Below are 22,546 nucleotides of genomic sequence, written 5' to 3'. Positions count from 1 at the left end.
ATACCAATGGTAATGGATGGATTTTTGAAGTTTCTGTTAAATATATGTTTATAACTTATGAACCATAAAAACTGTATGAAGTAAAAACTAAAAACATGCTGCTGTCTCTAAACTAAATCTTTTTCTTCCTCTTATTCCACAGGTGGGACGTTACGAATCAGGGATTTTACAGATGCGCTACCCAGTTTGGCCACGTTATGGAACGTACCTGGAGCCAGTATCTGACAACCGTCACCTGACAGTGGCCACACTGGAAGAGAGACCTTTTGTGATAGTAGAGGCTGTCGACCCCGTGACAGGAACCTGCCTCAGCAACACTGTGCCCTGCAGACGCCAGTCCAACAAGACTGAGACGTGAGTAATCCAAGACTGGTGCTTTATGAGTGTGATGGATCAGTTTCTGTGTGGATAGCTGCTATGTGTAGTAAAAGCTTCCACTGCAGTACTATAAAATACTGATTGACAAATTTTATGACTCATGCATCAATACAAATGCTTCAAAATGATCTGAATGTTCAGTTTTTTTTGACGACAGCGAAAATATATAAACATCAAGCTGATATTTATGACGAAACACATACAAGATCTGACAAGGGACACAGAAACAAAGAGGCTATAAATACATGCAGGAAACAGAAAACAAGAAGCACTTGGGGATAGGTAACAGGAGGGCGGAGTTACAAAATGAACACAGGTGAAAACACTTAAGACTGAGGGGAAGACATGGTAGGAACACACAGGACAGCAGGAAAAACACAGCGACAGACAGGAGAGAACCAGAACAGGACGAGAACGTGAACAGACAGGACTACTAGAATAAACACAGAATAAACTTTAGACAGAAAACCCATAAACAATAAAAACGAATCAACCTAACAGATGTTACACCAATACAAGATCTGACAAGGGACACTGAAACAGGGGGGCTACAAATACAACCCAGAAACAGGAACAGAAAACAGGAAACACCTGGAAACACTAAAGACTGAGGTGAAGACATGATAGGAACACACAGGGCTGCGTGTAGGGGAGCACATGGGGAAAGAACACACAAGACAGATGGATTTTTTTCTTTTGTAAATTATGTTTAATCCACTTTATTGTAATATAATTCAGCCTTGGCTTAAACAAAAAAAAAATATCTATTTCTGAATGTTGGATAATTTGGTTGATTATTAATCTCAGCACATACATTACCTATACTGATAATCCCATGCTGAATCAAGCAGTTACCTAAACTCTTAAAGGCGCTCTGAAAAGCTTAGAAAGACATCTTCATGACATCACTGGGCTTGAGCTCCCTAAGCATGGGCTCCACTGGGAGGTGTTATCGCTGAGTGAGCTGCACTGGTAATTAGTTGTGAGAGCAGGAAGACACAGTCAGTGGAACGTGACAGTAATAGATAAGTGGATGTCCGCTTACTTATACATCCCAGTTCATTCAGAATGCCAAGGTAAAGAGCTCTTTTAGAACAGGTACCACTGTTGTACCAATGTTTTGCTTTTGGTCTCCATGATTTTAGCAGATACCGAAGCTGCATTTGCTTCATTAGATTGAGGTAATACATCTCCACATGTAAAATATATGCTTTCTATGTACCATGTATTTATTGCTGTCTGCAAGATACACAGCGCTTACATTCTTGTTGGATGCACTGTGTTTTTCCCTGCAGTTTATGTACAAAATACACTATACAATATACCTCACTGTATTTCCCAATAAATCCTTATGCATGATAAGCCCAGCAGTAAGCATCGCTGCTAACCCACTCCAACACCGCTGGTCCTGATTGTTAGCATTGTGGCTAACGAATTCTAACCTTTGCTGGGCCTGGCTGTTGGCATCTCAGCGATTACAAACAGTGTATAGTATGAGCATATTGTTAGATGATGTGATGTCTGAAACCGATTTAAAATTTGGAGGTTTTATGGTAAAGAAATATTTGGCAATTATTTTTACCTCAATGTTTTTTTATGTATATTGCTGTGTGGTTAGCTTTGCCTTTGACTCAACTACTTAAAGTCTTTGTCTTGACTCAGACTCAACTACCAAATGTCTTTGTCTTGACTCAGACTCACTGTGTCCTGGTCATGGTCTTGACTCGGACTTGATGAGTCCTGGTCTTGGTCTTAATTTAGTCTCAATGTGTCCTGGTTTTGGTCTTGACTCGGACTTGATGAGTCCTGGTCTTGGTCTTAACACAGACTCAGCTACTAACAGTCTTGGTCTTGACTCAGACTCAATGTGTCCTGGTCTTGGTCTTGACTCTGACTTGGTGAGTCCTGGTCTTGGTCTTAACACAGACTCAGCTACTAAAAATCTTGGTCTTGACTCAGACTCAATGTGTCCTGTCTTGGTCTTGACTTGGACTTGGTAAATCCTGGTTTGGTCATAATTTAGACTCAATGTGTCCTGGTCTTGGTCTTGACTCAGACTCAATGTGTTCTGGTCTTGGTCTTGACTTGGACTTGATGAGTCCTGGTTTGGTCTTAACACAGACTCAACTACTAAAAGTCTTGGTCTTGACTCAGACTCAATGTGTCCTGGTCTTGGTCTTAATTCTGACTCAATGCGTCCTGGTCTTGGTCTTAATTCTGCTTCAATGTGTCCTGTTCTTGGTCTTAACACAGACTCAGCTACTAAAAGGGTTGGTCTTGACTCTGACTCAAAGTGTTCTGTCTTGGTCTTGAATTGGACTTGATGAGTCTTGGTTTGGTCTTGACTCAGACTTAACAAATAAAAGTCTTGGTCTTGACTCTGACTCAATGTGTCCTGGCCTTGGTCTTGACTTGGACTCAATGTGTTCTGTCTTAGTCTTGACTCTAACCCAATGTGTCCTGTTCTTGGTCTTGACTTGGACTTGATGAGTCCTGGTCTTGGTCTTAACACAGACTCAGCTCCTAAAAGTCTTGGTCTTGACTCTGACTCAATGTGTCCTGGTCTTGGTCTTAATTCTGACTCAATGTGTCCTGGTCTTGGTCTTAATTTTGACTCAGTGTGTCCTGGTCTTGGTCTTGACTTGGACTCAATGAGTCCTGGTCTTGGTCTTGACTCAGACTCAACTCATAAAAGTCTTTGTCTTCACTCGAGCTCAATGAGTCCTGTTCTGTACTCAGATTTAACTACTTAAAGTCTTTATGTTGACTCAGACTCAATGTGTTCTTGTCTTGGTATTGACTCAGACTCAATTAATAAAAGTCTCAGACTCAAATACTAAAAGTTTTTGTCTTCACTTAGACTCGATGAGTCCTGGTCTTGATCTTGACTCAGACTCTTGGGAGTTGATATGTCCGGTACGGTATTGGTAATGACTTAAACCTGATTCCAACACTACCTCTCACTTATGTTGAGTCATGAATCTGCACCATACTCATCCTCCACTCTGCTGCTGCTAGAACAGTCTGCTCAGAAGCTCTGAACACCTGCTCAGTAGAAAGCTCCTCAGGTGCTCGCCGGCTCTGAGCTACAATCAGAGATAAAACTCCCCCCGCAGCCCTGCGACGCTGCCTGATGAGAGCAGGGTGATAATTAGCAGACTTGATTAAAGTGGAGCGTCAGTCTTCAGTGAAAGAGAAATAAATAAAAAACCCTCAAAGCTCTCTGAGGATTCTCTCAGTCTGCCTGCAAACACACCCAGACAAACGCACACATAAGCCAATTAACTCTATTACAGAGGAGTGGATCTCTCAGGGCGGCGTGCCAGGACTGAATGGCCTCGTGCGAGACCTCCTCCAGCTGCGTGGTGACGAGTCTTGGAAGCAGAAGCTCTCACACATTGTGTGCTGCCACATTAAGATGCCTTCAGAGCCGGAGTTAACCGTGGTGGCTGATCTCTGGCAGGTGGTCCGGTAGCGGCGGGGGAAAAGTCTGTTTACCGAGTCGGTCAGAGGGAGGCGCTCATTTACGCCCCGCAGTTCATTTGTTTTCTTTGCTTGTTTTCTTTTCCATTGACTGGGACTCGTGTGTTTGTATGTTTAATGCGACTCATTAAGCTTAAGCATGATGCCGCAGTTCATTAGCCTGGAGGTCTGGGGGTGGTTACAAGGTGATGTGTCATTAGAGCACTTTGCTTCTGCCTACACATCACTATCTACTCACACTCACTACTGTCTCCTGAAGAAGACACATTTTCTTCAACCTTTTCAAGGACTGAATGAGATGCACAGATTGAAACTTTATATTTTAACTAGTGGTGTTAATTGGTTTGAAATGTTTTATTTGATTAACTTAAAAAGTGGCTCCCACCATTTGCTATGGTGTTGCTGAGCTGTTGTTAGGTGGTTGCTGAGGTGTTGCTAGGTGCTTGCTAAAGTGTTACAATGGTATCCATGGTGGTTGCTATGGCGTTGCTAAGCAGTTGCTAGGTGGTTGCTATGGTGTTGCTAAGGTGTCCGCATTGGTTGCTAGGATGTTGCTAAGCTGTTGCTCGGTGGTTGCTATGGTGTTCCTAGGTTTTTGCTAAGGTTTTGCTAAGCAGTTGCTAGGTTGTTACTATGGTGTCTGTGGTGGTTGCTAAGGTGTTGCTAAGCAGTTGCATGGTGGTTGTTAAGGTGTTCCTAGGTTGTTGCAAAGGTTTTTGCTAAGCAGTTGCTAAGTGGTTGCTACGGCATCCGTGGCGGTTGCTATGGTGTTGCTGAGCAGTTGCTAAGGTGTTGCTTTGGTGTCTGTGGTGGTTGCTAAGTGGTTTCTATGGTGACTGTGGTGGTTGCTAAGGGGTTGCTAGGTGGTTGCTAAAGTGTTGCTATGGTATCCATAGTGGTTGCTTTGGTGTCGCTAAGCAGTTGCTAGGTGGCTGCTAAGGTGTTGCTAGGTGGTTGCTAAGGTGTTGCTATGGTGTCTGTGGTGATTGCTATGATGTTGTTAAGCAGTTGCAATGTGGTTGCTAAAGTTTTGCTAAGGTGTCCATGGTGGTTGCTATGATGTTGCTAAGCAGTTACTAGGTGGTTGCTAAGGGGTTGCTAAGGTGTTCCTAGGTTTTTGCTAAGGTTTTGCTAAGCAGTTGCTAGGTGGTTGCTATGGCATCCGTGGTGGTTGCTATGATGTTGCTAAGCTGTTGCTAGGTGGTTGTTAAGGTGTTGCTAAGGTGTTGCAAGAAGGTTGCTGAGGTGTTGCTTTTTGTGTCTGTGGCGGTTGCTAAGTGGTTGCTATGGTGTCTGTGGTGGATGCTAAGGTGTTGCTTAGGTGCTGCTAGGTGTTTGCTTAGGTGTTGCTATGGTGTCTGTGGTGGTTGCTAAGGTGTTACTTAGCAGTTGCATGGTGGTTGCTATGGTGTCTGTGGTGGTTGCTAAGGTGTTGCTTAGCAGTTGCTAGGTGGTTGCCATGGCATCCGTGGCAGTTGCTATGGTGTTGCTGAGCAGTTGCTAGGTGGTTGCTAAGTGGTGGCTAAGGTGTTGCTAGAAGGTTGCTGAGGTGTTGCTATTGTGTCTGTGGCGGTTGCTAAGTGGTTGCTATGGTGACTGTGGTGGTTGCTAAGGGGTTGCTAGGTGGTTGCTAAAGTGTTGCTATGGTATAGAGTTGGGGAGCTTTATAAGGTTGTAACAGCATAAAGCATGCGGAGAGAAAGTAGAGTAGACTGCTGTATTTTGATTCTAAATATTCTGTGAATAGTGTATTTTCTTGGATTTGACATTTCTATGCTTTCACTTTTAGGGAAGCTTGATCCCCCTTAAAAAAGGGCAGCTGCAGATTCAGAGCTTCTGTCTCTGACTTTATTTTATCTAAAAGTGTAGGTTGGAGATTCTAGTAGAGAAGAGAGTGGATGAACACAGCGTTTAAAAACTCCAGCTGAATTAGCATAATTTTCTTATTTTTATGGCTTAATTTATGATATTAACTAATTTAAAAAATATATTTTTTTACTTTTTAAAGGGTTTTGTGTCACAAAATGACCCAAAAACACAATTCATTTTGGTGACTGGTTTTATGATCCATTCTCGTTCATATTATAACTTTTTTACTCACTAATAACACACACATACACACATGCCCACACACACATACATACACACACACACCTTCATGCTCTCTTGATTATCTTCGTGCCAGTTGGAAACCCTGCTGCAGTAATCTATGATGGCCAATTAACCTGCAGCACAGGGGCAGAACCTCTCCAGCAGCTCCACTGCCGGCAAGGTTAAATAAAGCATGTGAGGAATGGGACAAAGGGAATCAATGAGTAAGAGAATAATGTTAAAAAAGAGATTCCTCACACACAGTATTGCCGTATATGTCATGGAAAAAGCATGTATCAGAGAGCCACAAAGCTGCCACACACCGTCCCTGCTATTAGATCTGTAATAGAGTCATATGTAAAACTGGATTAAGTTCCATGATGGAATAATTTATTCCTACTGGTTCTAGTTCTGGTTCTGCTGCACGTTATTTTTTTTAAGCTTCACTGCGTCTAAGCAGCGTTTGGTGTCACTGCTGCAACTCCCGTAATCCTGTTACTGTGAAACAGGAGGACATTTCACTCACCACGTCCCCGTAATCCATACGATAAAGCTCTAGAATTGATTCTTATCCCACCGCAGCTCTCTCTAACTCTAACACAAAGCCCAGGCTGCTCACTCGCCGCTTCCCCTCTAAAGTCCACTGCATATAAAGTGTGCGTCTGCATGAACATTTGTTCTTCGTCTGATCAAACATTCCTGCTAATGGAAGTTAGAAGTTAGAAGACTCTAAAGAGAGACTTAGTACTAAATCAGAAAGCGGAAAAAAGGAAGAAAAACTGCCATGAAGCTGCCGGCGCTCAGAGGGAGCACAATTGGCCTTGCTCCCTCCGGGTGGGTAGATGGCGCTATTTCTCCACATCACTCCTAGGGTGATGTCGATCAGCACGGGGCATCTGTGAGCTGATGTATCAAAACCGAGTCACTGCGCTTTCCTCCATATGTGCTGTGATGCTATTTGGCAATGCTGTATCAGCAGCAGCTCGAAAAGAAGCGGTTGCTGGCTTCACATGTATCGGAGGAAGCATGTGTTAGTCTTCACCCTCCTGGTGTGTTGGAGCATCACTAGTGATAGGGGGAGTGGGTTGGGTAATTGTAAATTGGGGAGAAAATTGAAAAAAAAAAAATAAAATTCACAATAGCGAAGTACAAAAAGTAATAGAAGTTAAAGGTAAAAAAGCATCTTTATATATGGCCTAAAGGAGGTCAAAGGGAAATAGTGAGATAGAGGAGTGAAGGAAAGGAAGAAGGAAATGAGGTTAGAAGTATGTTAGTAGTAGTTTGTTAGAGGTGTTAGGAGAGTAAGTGCTCTTTGAAAAGCTGTGTCTACAGGACTTTCTTAAAGATAGCGAGGGACACTCCTGATCTGGTCTGTCTCAAGGCCCTAGGCAATTGGTTGGTTTGCTTGCCTTGTTGCGACAGGCCTGTACCAATCAAAAGTTTGGACAAACCTTCTCATTTTTTTTCCCTACATTGTAAATGAATACGGAGGAACACATAAGGAATCATGTAGAAACTTGAAAATGTTAAACAAACCAGAAGTTTGTACTGGTTGTGAAGAAGCATATAGGTCCTCTTATCTGGGGTTCTGTTAACTTGCAGTTTCTGAGGCTGGTAACTCTGATGAACTAATCCTATACAACAGAGGTAACTCTTAATCTTCCTTTCCTGGTCGGTCCTGATGAGTGCCAGTTTTATCATCACATTTTCAATGATCTTTGGGACTGCACTTGAGGATACTTTCTATTCATTGTATACTAACTCTACCTCTTCACAACTTTACAACTGATGCTCTCAAACGCATTAAGAGACAACAAATTAATTAGTAATTAACTCTTGACGAATTTAGCACATTTTACACATGGATTGAGAGAGTTCACCACAGAGTCCAGACCTTAACATCATTGAGAATCTTTGGGATGTGCTGGATGGAGAAGAGCTGCTTTGTGCAGTGGTCAGACTCTACCATCAACAATGCTGCTGCAAGATCTTGGTGAAAAATTAATCCAGCAACACTGAATTGTAATAAATCTTGTGATGTTGCAGAAGCTTTTCGCAATCAAAGCTAAAAAAAGGTGGTCCAACATAATATTAGAGTGTGTGAGAGTACAGTGGATGGACATTAGGGTTCAGTTTCTTGGCTGCTGCAGCTTGTATCCGGCGTGAGTTAGCCCTCCATCAGCCAGTGCAGTAATCCAGAGCTCTCCTGCCTTTGTTTGCTGGTGATTAATTTGCGTCGGATTTGTTTTGGCCAGGCCCGGCTGTCCTTCCATCTGTTGTAGCTGTGACATAACACGAGGACCTGCCGCGATGGCCCGGTACCCACCCGCCCACTGCTGACGTCACCCATCCTCTCGCGCTCTGCTTCTATCCGTCCATCTCTGCTTCTTTCCACTCGTTCAGGTTCCTCTTCCCCGTCCTCTACGCTACTGACTGGGCTTCTGGCACTCAGAGAGAGAGAGAGTGTGTGTGTGTGTGTGTGTGTGTGTGTGTGAGAGAGCGTGCACTTGAAGGTTAAGAGAGGTATAGGCAGTCAAAGCCGGGCTATAACTATGGTGAAGGTACTCTATAATGTAGGTCTGTAATGATAATTACATTATCGATTTATCATACAATATATGGACATAACCTCAACCTCAACTTTTCTCTGACCTCAATATCATATCTGCCATTATTTTTTTTTTATAGTAAGGAAAGCCCAATGATTTTTAAAGAGCCCGTATGTTGATTTTATAAAAAAAAAAACAGTGCTTTGTTTATGCCGTTTTTATTTGTTTTATTCAGGTTATTTTTTAAAATAATAATTAATAGTTTATTGCTTATTTGTAATTAGGCTTGTCTCTATATATATTTTATGACCATATAATGACTAAGCCTGTCACGATAACTCATTTTATCGGTTGATATATTGTCCTAAAAATAATTATTATCTGCGTTTAACCAATATTATCTGCATTTCCTTTTCATACCCTGATATTGACAATTCATGACTATATTTTTTATTTTATTCCACTGTTATAATGATATTATATAAGAGCACAATACTGATAACTGTTTTTTTTGTTTGATATATTACACTAGAAATAATTGCGGTTAACGATATAATCTTTATTTTATGGCCATGTTACGCCACTGATATAATAAGTAGGTCTGTCACAATAACTCATTTTATTGGTTGATATATTGTACTAATAATAATAATTATTATCTGCGTTTAACCAATATTGTCTGCATTTTATTAACTTTTTACACCATAATATTGACAATTCATGACTGTTTTATTCCACTGTTATAATGACATAATATAAGTAATATAAGACCGCAATACTGATAGCTTACTTTTTATTGTTTGATATATTGCACTAGAAATTATTGCGATTAACGATATAATGTTTATTTCTAGGCATGTTACGCCACTGATATAATTAGTAGGTCTGTCACGATAACTAATTTTATTTATTATTTTAAAATAAATAATTATATGCATTTAACCAATATTAAGTTCATTTTATTAACTTTTCATACCATAATATTGACAAATCATGACCATTTTATTCCACTAATGATTTGTGATTAACGATATAGTCATCATTTTATGACCAGGTTACGCGGCTGATATAATTACTATGCCTTTCACGATAACTCATTTTTATTGGTTGATACATTGTCCTAGAAATAATTGTGATAAACCCCATTATTTGCATTTTATTTACTTTTTATACAATGACTGACAATTTATGATCATTTTATTTTGCTATTATAATGATAAGTGATATAATTAAATGGCTGTTTTTATTGTTTGATATATGGTACTAGAAATAATTGCGATAAACGATATAATCATAATTTTATGACCATGTTATGCCATTGATATAAACAGTAGACCTGTTACAATAACTCATTTTATTGGTTGATATATTATCCTAGAATAATTGCGATAAACAATATTATCTGCATTTTCTTCCCTTTACATACCATGATATTGACAATTTATGACCGTTTTATTACACTGTTATAACGATACAAGTAAAATAATAGCACAATACTGATTTTTATTGTTTGATATATTGTACTAGAAATAATTGCGATCAATAATATATTCATCATTTTATGACCTTTTTTCTCACTGTTTTAATGATAAATTATATAATATCACAAATATGCAGTCAGAAAGCCTATTTTTATTGATTTATTTTCTTTTTATTGATTTTAAAAATTATTATAATTATTACAACCTTTTTATTGCTCTGATGTAAAGATATTATAATAATAAAATAAATAATGCAATACATTCTTTTAAAGAGCAAGGAGCATTTAATTATTAGGAATGTTACAGATAAACATTTTAAAATATCCCAAATTAATGAAACATAAATCAATAAAAATTCAGCGTATTGATTAATTCCCTTTAATGGGCTTTCCTTGCTAAGAAAAACATAAAGGTCAATATTGAGAACATTATTTAGAATATATTGGTATATTGTATGGTAGGTCACTAATGTAATTAGCGATACGTCTAGGTTTAACTGCATTATATAGCTATAATATTATCATTAGATCAGTAGCATGAATTGGTGTTAAAATGGCAGTAATGTAATTTATCACACTTATTTTATTGAGACAATATGTTGTCCAATAAAACAGCTTTGGAACATAATGCTGTTTCCCGTTCCTCTGCAAAAAAAAAAAAAAAAAAAAAAAAAACTATTTGTATATCCCCCATCACTAGTGATGCCACAACACCAGGAGAGTGAAGACTAGCACATACCTCCTCTGACACAACATGGTTGCAGCATTGCCGAATAGCGCAGAGATTTGGTTTTGATACATCAGCTCACAGACGCAGCCTTGTGCTGATCGACATCACCCTAGGAGTGATGAGGGGAACTAGCGCCATCTACCCACCCAGAAAGAGCAAGGCCGATTGTGCTCTCTCAGAGCTCTGGCAGCTGATGGCAAGCTGCATGACCGGGATTCGAACCAGCGATCTCTTTCGGCACCCTCGTGAATGGAAATTCTAATTCTGGCTGGTTCTGTGGTTCAGTTCTCCAGGCCCAGTTTCTTTCTCAGGCTGTGTTTGATTCATTTCAACTGTCAGTCACGCACTGCCGATTCATAATCAACGTAACACGAGTCCAGCCTAGTAAACAGTGTGTCGTTAATGAGGCACAGCCAGTGCGTGATGGCTGATGGCTTTTCTTACATTTTACACACAAAACGGCCTTAGTTATACCTGCTCTCTACAGAAATCAGGCAATAAGACTAAATGACAGAACAGACTATCAGCATGTAGAATGTGGAAAATGAGGATTTAAGCTAGCGCTGCATGAAAAGCTTAAAGAATAAGGATCAGATTTACAATTTACAATATTTTTTTACGTAAAGCATTGTTCACAGCTGAGCTCGTATAATGAGACTTCTCATTTTCGTCATAAACCAAACAAGTCCTGCTCAAGAGAACATCAGGAATGACAAAAAATATGAAATATGAAATATACAATTTCTTATGATTATGGTAAATAGTCAATGGAGATTCAGCTATTTTTACCCTGACATGGAAAAAGTCATGCAATAGCAGTATGTAGATTAATCATGAAGTGTTACCTCAGGAGACTGAGGACTGTATAAGTTATGAGGGGATATCTTGTGATAAGTGAAGTAGAACACTGACCAGTGTGCTCATGGCAAGGCAATTTGAATTATTATATTTAAAGTTGAAGCCAGATGAACATTTCTTATATTGTACAGCCTTTTAACATTCCTCAATCTACAGTGTCACGTTTGTGTCGTTAAAAAATGTCACAGGGAACGAAGTGTACGGTGGGCGTCTGGCAACCAATCAGTGTAGTGTTCTACTGCTTCTACTGCTACTCCGAAGTGTGTGTAGTTTTGTTAAACAGCAGTAATATAAGCCATTACTTTTTTCTGCAGGATCATTGGACATACTGAGCCATACACCAAACTGTGCTGTAAAGGATTCTGCATCGACATCCTGAAGAAACTCTCCCGCAACATCAAGTTCTCCTACGACCTCTACCTGGTAACCAATGGGAAACACGGCAAGCTGGTCCGAGGCGTCTGGAACGGCATGATTGGAGAGGTAAGACCACGATTCTGAGTATTTGTATTATATTTGTACGCCGTGTGGTCCAGCGATATAAAGCGCTGCCACTATGATCAGGAGAACGCTGGTTTGAATCCTGGTCATGCAGCTTGCCATCAGCTGCCGGAGCCCTGAGAGAGCGCAATTGGCCTTGCTCTCTCTGGGTGGGTAAAGTAGATGGTGCTCTCTTGCGTCATCACACCAATCATTAATTTCACTGGAAGTCAATGTAAAATTGTTATTAGTTTGAATAAAAGAGCATTTCTATAGACCCATATGCTATGCAATTCTGTCTCAGCATTTAGTCCAGTTCTATCTGTTGCACACTTAAGTCTGTATTTTCTAGAATATTGAGTATAAATGCTGATTAAGCTTAGCAACTGCTAATACGTGTCACTTCCTGGCCCTGTTTCCTGTCTGTCCTTGTGCCTGTGCATTCCCCATGTGACCTGTCCTCCTGTGTCTAATTTGTAGCTCCGCCCCCCTAGCCCCAGGTGTTTCCACTTCCCGTGTGTGTTGAATAGTCCTTCTGTGTCAGTGTTCGCGGTCGGTCTTTGCTCCTTCTCCTGTGGTTTGTCTCTTAGCGTTTCTCTGTTTTTCATAGCCGTAACCCTAGTCCTTTGTTCTTTGTATATCTTCTTGTTTATTTCTTCTTCTGTTTTGTTTTGTTTTTCTAGTTTTAGTTATTAGTTATTTCCTTTCGTTTGCCCACTTGTTTGTTGTTTTTGTTACCAGCCCCATTTAGGTTATTGTCTTGTTTTATTTATTCATTTGTTAGCCTCCCTCTTCGTTTATTCTTATTACCTCGTGTTTGTTTTGTTTTATTTCCTTGTTCCTCGTTTCTTTGTTTATTTGTTATTTATTTAACAAATTATTTTCCCTTACCTGCACATACGTCCGCCTCCACGTCTCCCTGTCTGGCTTCCTTGACAGTACGTCTTGTGTCTCTTTTATTAAGGTGGTCTACAAGAGAGCAGACATGGCCATTGGATCTCTGACGATAAACGAGGAGCGTTCTGAGATCATTGATTTCTCGGTGCCGTTCGTGGAGACGGGGATCAGTGTGATGGTCGCTCGGAGCAACGGGACAGTCTCGCCCTCTGCCTTTCTGGGTATGAAGCCTTATTTTTCATTTAAAACTAATACACATGCTTTTACTTTATAAGACAAGTCTTCTATGTATTTTGGTGTTAAACCTTTCAGACCCTGCATCCATTACAATGGACATCATGTATTTTATTTATTTTAAAATGTTTTATTGCACATTATAACACTATTATCTCTATTTAAGAGCTGTTGTCCAAAATAATAGACCCTGAACCAGCCAATGAACAAGTTTATAAACTAATGAAACCCCGCCCACTTCACTGAAAAAAAACCAGTACTAATAGTACTAATAACCAGCTATTTCTTACGAATTGAATTTCATTTAGAACACTTTTAATCATGTTTTTACTTTTTAGGAATGATTTATAAAATAAAAAGGCTTCCAATGCAATTTGATAATAAAATGTTAAAGTCTTCTTTTTGTGCATTACAAACAAAAAAACATTCACATTTATTTTTAATCATTAGAGATAATTCAGGTTTAAAAGGGTTAAATTTGCACAGTTGAGTCTCAATATTATGAACACCTCTTAGGGCACTATCTTACACCATGCGGAAGGTGCGTCGTGATGCTCATTGCTATCTTACACCTTGCCAATAGTCTGTTTTTATGTCTTCCATATGCATAAATATCAACGATGTGCTTGTGAATATATTTACGCTGATGGTCGCATTGGTCTGGAAATTAGGTCCTGAGAAGCTTTTGAAATGTCCAGGTAGCTGCACCGTTGCAATAGCAATCCACAAAGTCAGAGGGCATCTGGCTCTTAAAGAGAATGGCAAGTGACACCCTTGCTCTCCGCCCAAAACACACTTATGATTAATTAAGAGAATTAGTACATGCCGCCTTTTGTGCATTTTGAAGCGTGCAAGGGATACTTTTCCTGTCGTTACGATAGCAAAGACACACCGACACGCCCTAAATCAAGAAGCGCAGTGCATGATTGGCGGCTCATCAAAAAAAGTGTTTCTTATTGTGTCACACATTGTAGACCACCACAGAGTAGATACTTTTATTATTTGGATGGTGGGTCATTATTCTCAGCGCTGCAGTGATTAGCACTGATTAGCATGGTGGTGGTGTATCAATTAATCAATCAATCAATCAATCAATCAAACTTTTATTTTGACTCGGAAGTACATTAAGGGCAACCCTCATCTTAGATGTAGTCTAATTCAAGGAGTGACATGACAAGGAAAATAATAACCAAATTTAATCAATTTAATAAATAGCAGTATATGAAAGATAAAAATTGATGAAAATAAAAAGTATAATTAGACAAAAAAAAAAATACATAAAAACATAAAAAATTAAAAGTAAAAAAATAAAACTTGGTTTAATTGATAAGAAATTAAGGTCACAAGAAAATAAGATTAATACAACAAGAAAACTGTTAAAATTAAGCTAAAACCAACTTTTACATAATACATGTCACGTCTGGTGCTGTTAGCTCCTCTGTCCCTTCCACACCAAGCTCTAATGGAGGTTCTCAGGTTAACAACTACACTACCCAGAATGCACCACCCGCTGACATCACGCACTCACCTGATCACGTGACACCTCACCTGCTTCCTCCTGGAAGTCCCGAATACTGATCACTGGCACTATAAAGGTGCACGCCAAACAGACTACCACGCCGCGTATTGTAGGTTATCCTCGTACAAAGCGTTTCTATATCTCTTGTTTCTCGACGCCGATTCTTGCCTCTGCCTTTGATATTGGATTGTTTGTGTTTGACCTTAACTGTACTTTCACCACCGCCTCTTGGATTATCTCTGATACTGGATTGTTTGTGTATGAACTCTGGACTGTCTCTCGTTTATGGTATGGTTTTGTCTTCATTGCTCTGTCTACTGGTGATTACCCTTATTTCTGTATCGACCCTGATTACATCTGTTTATTATTATAATAAACATACTTTTTTTTTATCAGTATCTGCGCTTGTCTGCTATTCTGTTCTGACCATGACAATACAATAAAAATGCACATAAATAAATGAACTGAAAAAAATAATGACAATAATAAAAATAATAGCAATAATAATAAGAAAAAGAAATAAAAAACTAAGAGAAGAACTGAAATAAAAAAATAAAAGTTCAGAATAAATAAGATTAAGTAAAACAGCTACAGGCTGTCTGAAGGTGGTTAGATATTAAAAGTTTTAAATGATTTAGTGACACCAGTGAGCTGAGTTTTAGAGTTTCCTGCAGTGAATGAAGTGTATGAGATTTTAGTTTATGTTGTATATGTGGTATGAGTAGATCTGATATAGCAGCAGTGCTGCTTGAGTTCTTAAACACGTCAGTGTTACTGCTGGACTGAGAACATTCCACCAACCAGAAATATCCAGCCTACAGCATCATGTCTGTACTGATGAAGGATTAGGGGATGACAGTAGGTCCAATTACAAGACTCTGCTTGTCCTCTCTCTCTCTCTCTCTCTCTCTCTCTCTCTCTCTCTCTCAGAGCCCTACAGTCCAGCCGTGTGGGTGATGATGTTTGTGATGTGTCTGACAGTGGTGGCAGTGACCGTGTTTGTGTTTGAGTATTGCAGTCCTGTTGGGTACAACCGCAGCCTGGTCAGTGCCAAAGGTGAGCTCATACTACCCCTTCAAAGCTACAGTCAAGAGGTGCTACTTTCTAAGAATATAAAATATTAAAACATATTCTGGCTTGTTTAACACTTTTTTTGTTTACTAAAAAATTCCATATGTTTTTCTTCCTAGTTCAGATGATTTTAGTATTAATCTACATCTCAGAATCTTTTATAATAATGAAAAAACAAAGAATTTAAGGTGTGTCCAAACTTTTGAGTGGTACTGTTAAACTGGTACTGTAAGTTAGTTGCAAATTGCTATTTTTATTAGTACCATATACTTTTTGGAGATGTGTTGCTGTCATTAAGTTATAAAAGTGTTCGTCATGAAATGGCAAAATAACTAACTTCATACATCAGATCTAAAACAATATTGGTTCTATTTTCTGTTTTGAATTAAATATGGGTATATGAGATTTGCAAATCATTGCATTCTGTTTTTATTTACCTTTATTTACATTTTAATCAACGTGATGATTAAACTTGATGAATGATGATTTTTTTTTGTCTTATATATTCACATTCATAACAAAAAGGGCCATATCGCACTTATCGTAAGTTGTGATGCTCGTTGCTATCTTACACCCCATCAACAGTCTATTGTGACGCCTTGCGTCCGCACTGTTAAAATAGCATCAAGTTTGAAAACATATTTACACTTATGGGTGTGGTGGTCTGGAAGTGAGGTGTGTTCACGGAAATATCTGGCGTGTTTATATTTTGGCGCACAACTGGTGCACGACTGACTGATTAAAACCCTGACAACAGTCAACAATCAGCTGTCTTCAGTACTGCAGAGCGCAAACCCAACTTTTAACTCAACAATAAACAGAATAAAGAATAAAATAACATTGATGTTTCCTTAATTTTTTCCTTTAAATTAACCGATGTTCAAATAGATCGTTCAAATAGATCCAAAAGTCTGTTTATTTAAAGATATTTCAATTGTTTTTTTAATGAATTGCTCATAAATTATTTCAATATTTCCATAATAGAAAAGCGTATTCTGGGCATGGGCCTAAGGATGTTTTTAACTGTTTAACAGTACTTAGAATAGTATGAGAGTGAGAATGTATCAACTAATTATTAATTGTCACTAATTAATACATTATTTCTCTTTTCTAACTAATGCTGCAGTTCATGGTTACAACATTCCTAAGCATAAAAATGTAATAATGTTTAATCATGTATTAACTAGTTTTAATTAATAATCAGTTAAGACATTATTAAAGCAGCATAGAAAAAAGAAACAAGCACAGACAAGAGACACCTGGAGAAGTAACTAGGGGGCGGGGTTACAAATGAGACAGGAGGGAACTCTAATGACAGGGCGGAGACTCAACGAGCACATGGCTAGGAACACATGGGACCAAAAAAGGAAAAATACAAGACAGACACAGGCTAGGGTGTGACAGCGTGTTCATGATATCTCATATTAATGAGAATTAAAATCCTTTCCTTGCTTTAAGATCCCGGTGGGCCGACCTTCACCATTGGGAAGTCCGTGTGGCTGCTCTGGGGTATTGTCTTCAACAACTCCGTCCCCATCGAGAACCCCAAAGGCACCACCAGTAAGATCATGGTGCTGGTGTGGGCTTTCTTCGCTGTGATCTTTCTGGCCAGTTACACCGCCAACCTGGCAGCGTTCATGATCCAGGAGCAGTACATCGACACCGTCTCCGGACTCAGCGATAAAAAGGTATGGAGCGTTTAGAGCTGGAGGATTCTCTCTGTCTGTTTCTGTCCACATTAACTCACATTAACTCCGATCTGCAGACTGGAGTAGCGTTTTAATAAGATCATAATTAATTGCACATCATTTTCAGAACATCAACAGACTGTCACCAGCTATAAAATCACTGCATGATTGAAAATTAAATATTTATGTTTGTGTATAAATCATGGATGGCAGGGCAGGGGGGAATTTAGACAGCGGTAAACAGTAAACAGAGATTCTCACAAACTGCTTTTTTATATTTGATCTAAATTGATTTCAATAAAATTCTGATAGATTTAATTAAAATGTGCATTATTTCTAAATAACTTACAAACCTGATTAGGGCTGGACAGAGCGTCTTTAATATTAAACTTTACATAGTCCTTGATTTTGGTTCATTATTTTGAACACAATTATTTGGATACATTTTTGAAACTTTTAATAACTCAAAAAATAACTGTTTTTAGAGTGTTTTTGAGTTAACATAGTTTGGCCAACATTTCTCTTAACTCAAAGATAATTGTTTACACAGTGTATTTTGTGTTAACTTATTTTATTCAAACGTTTTGCTAACTCAAATATAACCGCTTATACAGTGTCTTTTGAGTTTACTTAGTTTGGTCAAATGTTCTCCTAACTAAAAGATAACTGTAATTTGAGTTAATTTATTTAACCCACATTATGGGTTGTTTACTGTTTATTCCAAGAAAAGTTCCCTTATGGCATGATCTTCCCAGATTAGGATGCTTTTGGTGATGGACTGTTGAGCTCTGGGATTTGAACTTGTTATCTCTTAAAACTCTTAAAATCACAGTTTTCATGCATCTTGGCATGTTCACCTCCACCAGTCTTACACACTGCTTTTGGATAACTTTATGCCTTTACTCCTGGTGCAACAATTCAAACAGTCCAGCTTGGCTTGTGATCATCCATCTTCCTCTTGATCTTATTCTAGAGGTTTTTTAAATTTTAAGTGGTTTCTTATTTTTTTTTCAGAGTTGTATATTAGTTCTTCTTGTAATTTTTTTGTGCTGTTTGTAAGCCTTGACTTCTCGGCGTTTTGCTCTAGACATGCCAGGATTAAGAACATTACATACAAAAGGTCCAACCTGTCCATCCTTCATTAGAATCCCTGCAAACTCATTACAGAGTCCCTCTGCGCTCCATACTGAATTAAAATTCCCTTTATCCAGAGAGACAGAGAGAGAGTCTTTCTTTCCTCAGTGAAAAAATAATATTTGCCAGACAGAGGGGTGATTAAGTTATTAAATGTGCAAAGGCTTACATACAAAAGAGTGTTTAAGTGCCCTGAAGGATCTTCATTCTCAATAAAGCGGGTTTAAATTAAAACACAGCTAATCCAACAATAAATTAAATCACTACATTCTCACACAGAGCATGTATAACCTCCAGTTATACGGACGTACAGACGGGAACGTTATCAGCAGCAGTACAGTGGCGGAATATTAAAAACAGTATCTGAGTGTTTCAGACCTCGGAGCACAATCAAAGAGGTCAAACCAAATGAGTTGCGCTTGAATCTCGCGCTGCACTTGACAGCAGTCGTCCCCCTGAGGGTACAGAGTGATCAGCTCAAGCAGCTGATTGATTATTTTGGGGTTTATTTGGGCCTGAGGGAAGCCTGGGGGCGCAACATTGAAACAAATGGCTGAAGGATGAGCATGTAGCCTTTAGGCAGAAACTTTGGCTGAGTGACAAAAGTGTAACATTTCATATTTCTGATTTTCATATTATTTAATATCTAACAGTTTTAGTAGCTGAGCAATTTTTTTTGTGACAAAAGCTTACTTAACCCTTTCTGGTATGTTCCAGGTCAATTTAACCCGTTTTAAAGTTTAAAGGTCTAGGAAAAATAGTTAGAAGTATTTTTTCAGTGTGAAACAGAGCTCTTCAAAGAGCACTTACTCTCTTAACACCTCTAACACACTAACTACTTCTAACCTCATTTCCTTCTTCCCCTCCTTCACTCCTCTATCCCATTATTTCCCTTCGACCTCCTTTAAGCCCTATCTAAAAAATGTTTTACCTTGAACTTCTGTTACTTTTGTACTTGACTATTGTAAGTCGCTTTGGACAAAAGCGTCTGCCAAATGTAATGTAATGTAATGTAATGTAATGTAATGTAATGTAATGCACCCACTGCAAAAACTACTAATAATAATCTAAAACAAAATTGTAATGTTTTGTTTTAATGTTAAGTAAAACTTGTGTTTTATATGTTGGTCTTTTAAAAAGTAATAAAGTAGTGAAACATTAAAAAAGTTTTTTTATGAAAAACGAGTGAATTACCTGTTAGAGGTAAGAAACACCATTGCACTAAATACTGATAGAATAATTAGTAATGAAGTTATAAATGGAGTAATTAAATATTCACACGGCTTGTTAGGATTTTTGGGGGGGGGGTTTCAGACATCTTTTGAATCATTAAACATGCACCAGTTCAAAATTACGCTGGAACACCATTGCTGTTCCTGACAAATGAACATAATAGGAGGGTTAAGTGAACAGATCTTTACTGATAATACATTAAGCCATTATAACAAACTAGAACTATGCTAATAAATAATATTAGCATATGATAAATATGGCATACGTTAGACCAGGGGCCAAGCCATTACGTGGCGGGCCACAAAAAAAAAAAATCTGTAATCAGACTAGTAGATCTCCAGCCCAGAGGGTTGTTGAACCCAATTGCAGAACAGTTGATCTCAAAACAGGTAAAAAAAATAAATAAATAAATACACCACTCCTCATGGGGGATTGAACCCGTGTCATCAGGGTCACGGTCCAATACACTACCGCTTCCCCGGCTATTGAATTGGGACAAGGCTGGAAAAAACGGCCTTACCATGCGTTCACATTGGAAAGCGGCAAAGCGACAAAGCGACAGGCGACCATTCATTTCCTATGGCAGGGCGCGATTTGCCACCGCGACACGCGAGAGGCGACAAAGCGGCAGAGCGACACAGAGCTGAATTTTTCTCAACCTAATGCAAATTAATTATGACGCGGTGAAGCGACATTCTAACCTGATTGGCTTCTAGCTTTTCTTTGGACCAATCACATACAATGCGGTCCGATGTTTTCAAGCTTTTCAAGCAATTTCTATTTTTTTCCTTGTTCATTCTGTTGAATGGGGTGGACTCACGTTGATCTGCAGGAACAGCTGCGTTTCCAGCGCAGGTAAATCGCAGAAACGGCCAAGAGTCCAGCAAGTTTGGGAGTTATAGCTGTAGATTAAAGTGGCCAAGCGATTCCTTTTTTGTGCATTTTTTCTTGTCGGAGGCTGGACCATGATAGATGCGTGCGTTGAGCTTGACACACCCACAAGCGACAAGCGCGGGGCGACACAAGCGACTCGTTGCGTTCCAGTGTGAACGCACGGTTATAAGGAGATAGGGAGCCCAAGAACAGGCAAAAAAAACCGAGAACAGGCGGTTCAGACCCTGTCTGTGTCCATGGATTGGATGCGTGTCCAATTTAGGACCATATATAAAAGTGACTCAAATCTTATTTGAAATAATTGGATTTGCCACATTCACACAGTTATAAAAAAAATCAGATCTGAGCCACATTGAGCAAAAAATCTAATTTGACTCACTTTACTCTGGTAATGTGAATGTAGTTCTAGAAGTGTACTCACTTTTGTTGCCAGTGTCATACTGTATCTTCAGTGTGTGGGGGAAAATCAACATTTATTCCATGTATTCCTGATTTACTTCATGTATTCATAATCAATTATACTGATTATTACTGTTAATCATTCAATATTCATCCTGTTAATCATTCAATCAGTATGTTATCATTGATTTTATGTGAACTGTGTATTCTCTGCTCCTGGGACATACAGGCTCAGATTTGAGGCCTAAAGAGATGAAAATTGAGTTCTGCCTGGAGACTAGCGGGTCATAGCAAATGGTGTTTTCTGATTTATGAATTATTCTCTCCTCAAGGAATGGAAAATTAAGTTTGCCTGGAAACTGTCTTGTCAGAGTAAAAAAGAGTTTTCTGATTTGTGAATTATTCTCTCCTAAAAAAGCTTATCTTCTGTTGTACGTGCAGTTTTCTGTTCCTCTTTTTATATCTGGTAGGGACCTGTTCCAAACAGATCACGTGGACATTACCTCATGTATGAACGAGGACTGTATAAAAATGCCCAGTCGACACAGAAAGGGGCTTTTTTCCGATCTTTCCTGACTTTTTTCATTTTCATTCATTGCTTTGCTTTTCCTTTTGCAACTTCAAAATAAAAACCTTCTCTTTTTGGCATCCCGGCTCGTTGACTGTCTTTGTCGATTTCCACGACAAATTGGCGTCCCTGGGTGGGCTGCTCGTGCACCGGGACCTCTAGACCCTGCAAGAAAAGCGGAGGACGCTCTTGGGTTAAAAAAAGAAACCCAACCTTAGAACCTCAACTGTTTTTTAGAGGAAAAGGCGTTTTCTCTGGGGGTCGAGGGGTGTCCGGGGCCGCTGCAGCCGCACCACGTGTGAGTATATTTTTATATCTTTCTTCGTCTGGTTTGAGCCCCCTGGCACACAGTCTGAGTTGTTGTGAAGAGGTTAGAGGCAAAAAGAGGAACCTGTAATTTTTTTTGGTGCTGTGTGTTTGCCTCAATCCAAGATTTGGGGCATAGCCCAGAAAAACTGGTTCCTGGGGCCGGATAACCCGCCTTTGTATGACGATATTTAAAGGTTAAAGATTTTTTCCCCTGGTTTTTTGTGAGAAAACGGAGGGCACAGTCTGACGGGGCTGTGAGCACATAGGCACAGCGATAGAGTCGCGAACCTGCTGGTAAAGAAAAATGGATCGATCCCTCATCTGTGTGTTGAGAGCGGGGGGTTTCGGGCCAGAGGGGAAACTTTGTTAAAGTACATTTTTCTAAGGGGAAATGAACGGGGATGCCGAAAGACAAGTGTCTTATAAATTTTTTTGCTATCTAAATTTTTTTTTGGCTTTGCTCCGCACCGCTTCCGTTCTTTTCTCACTTCTAAATTTTTCTGTCTGGGTTTTATCCTCTCGTCTTTTCCTGTTTAGAGTGAGTGAAACAG

At 39.1% G+C, this 22,546-nt stretch overlaps 1 protein-coding gene across 1 annotated transcript in view; it reads left to right on the top strand.

Moving 5' to 3' along the window:
- grin2ca (glutamate receptor, ionotropic, N-methyl D-aspartate 2Ca) overlaps positions 1-22,546 on the top strand; it is a 136,795-nt gene that overhangs the window by 100,487 nt on the left and 13,762 nt on the right. The window contains exons 6-10 of the mRNA XM_022673735.2: positions 143-354; positions 11,884-12,052; positions 13,014-13,167; positions 15,630-15,755; positions 17,229-17,458. Of these exons, the coding sequence (XP_022529456.2) occupies positions 143-354; positions 11,884-12,052; positions 13,014-13,167; positions 15,630-15,755; positions 17,229-17,458 (891 nt within the window). The remainder of the gene's footprint in view (positions 1-142; positions 355-11,883; positions 12,053-13,013; positions 13,168-15,629; positions 15,756-17,228; positions 17,459-22,546) is intronic.

This window comes from Astyanax mexicanus, chromosome 19 (assembly GCF_023375975.1).
Source record: "Astyanax mexicanus isolate ESR-SI-001 chromosome 19, AstMex3_surface, whole genome shotgun sequence".
Taxonomy (NCBI): domain Eukaryota; kingdom Metazoa; phylum Chordata; class Actinopteri; order Characiformes; family Acestrorhamphidae; genus Astyanax; species Astyanax mexicanus.
The sequence above is the reverse complement of the archived record's forward strand: the minus strand, read 5'-3'. Positions and strand labels throughout refer to the sequence as shown.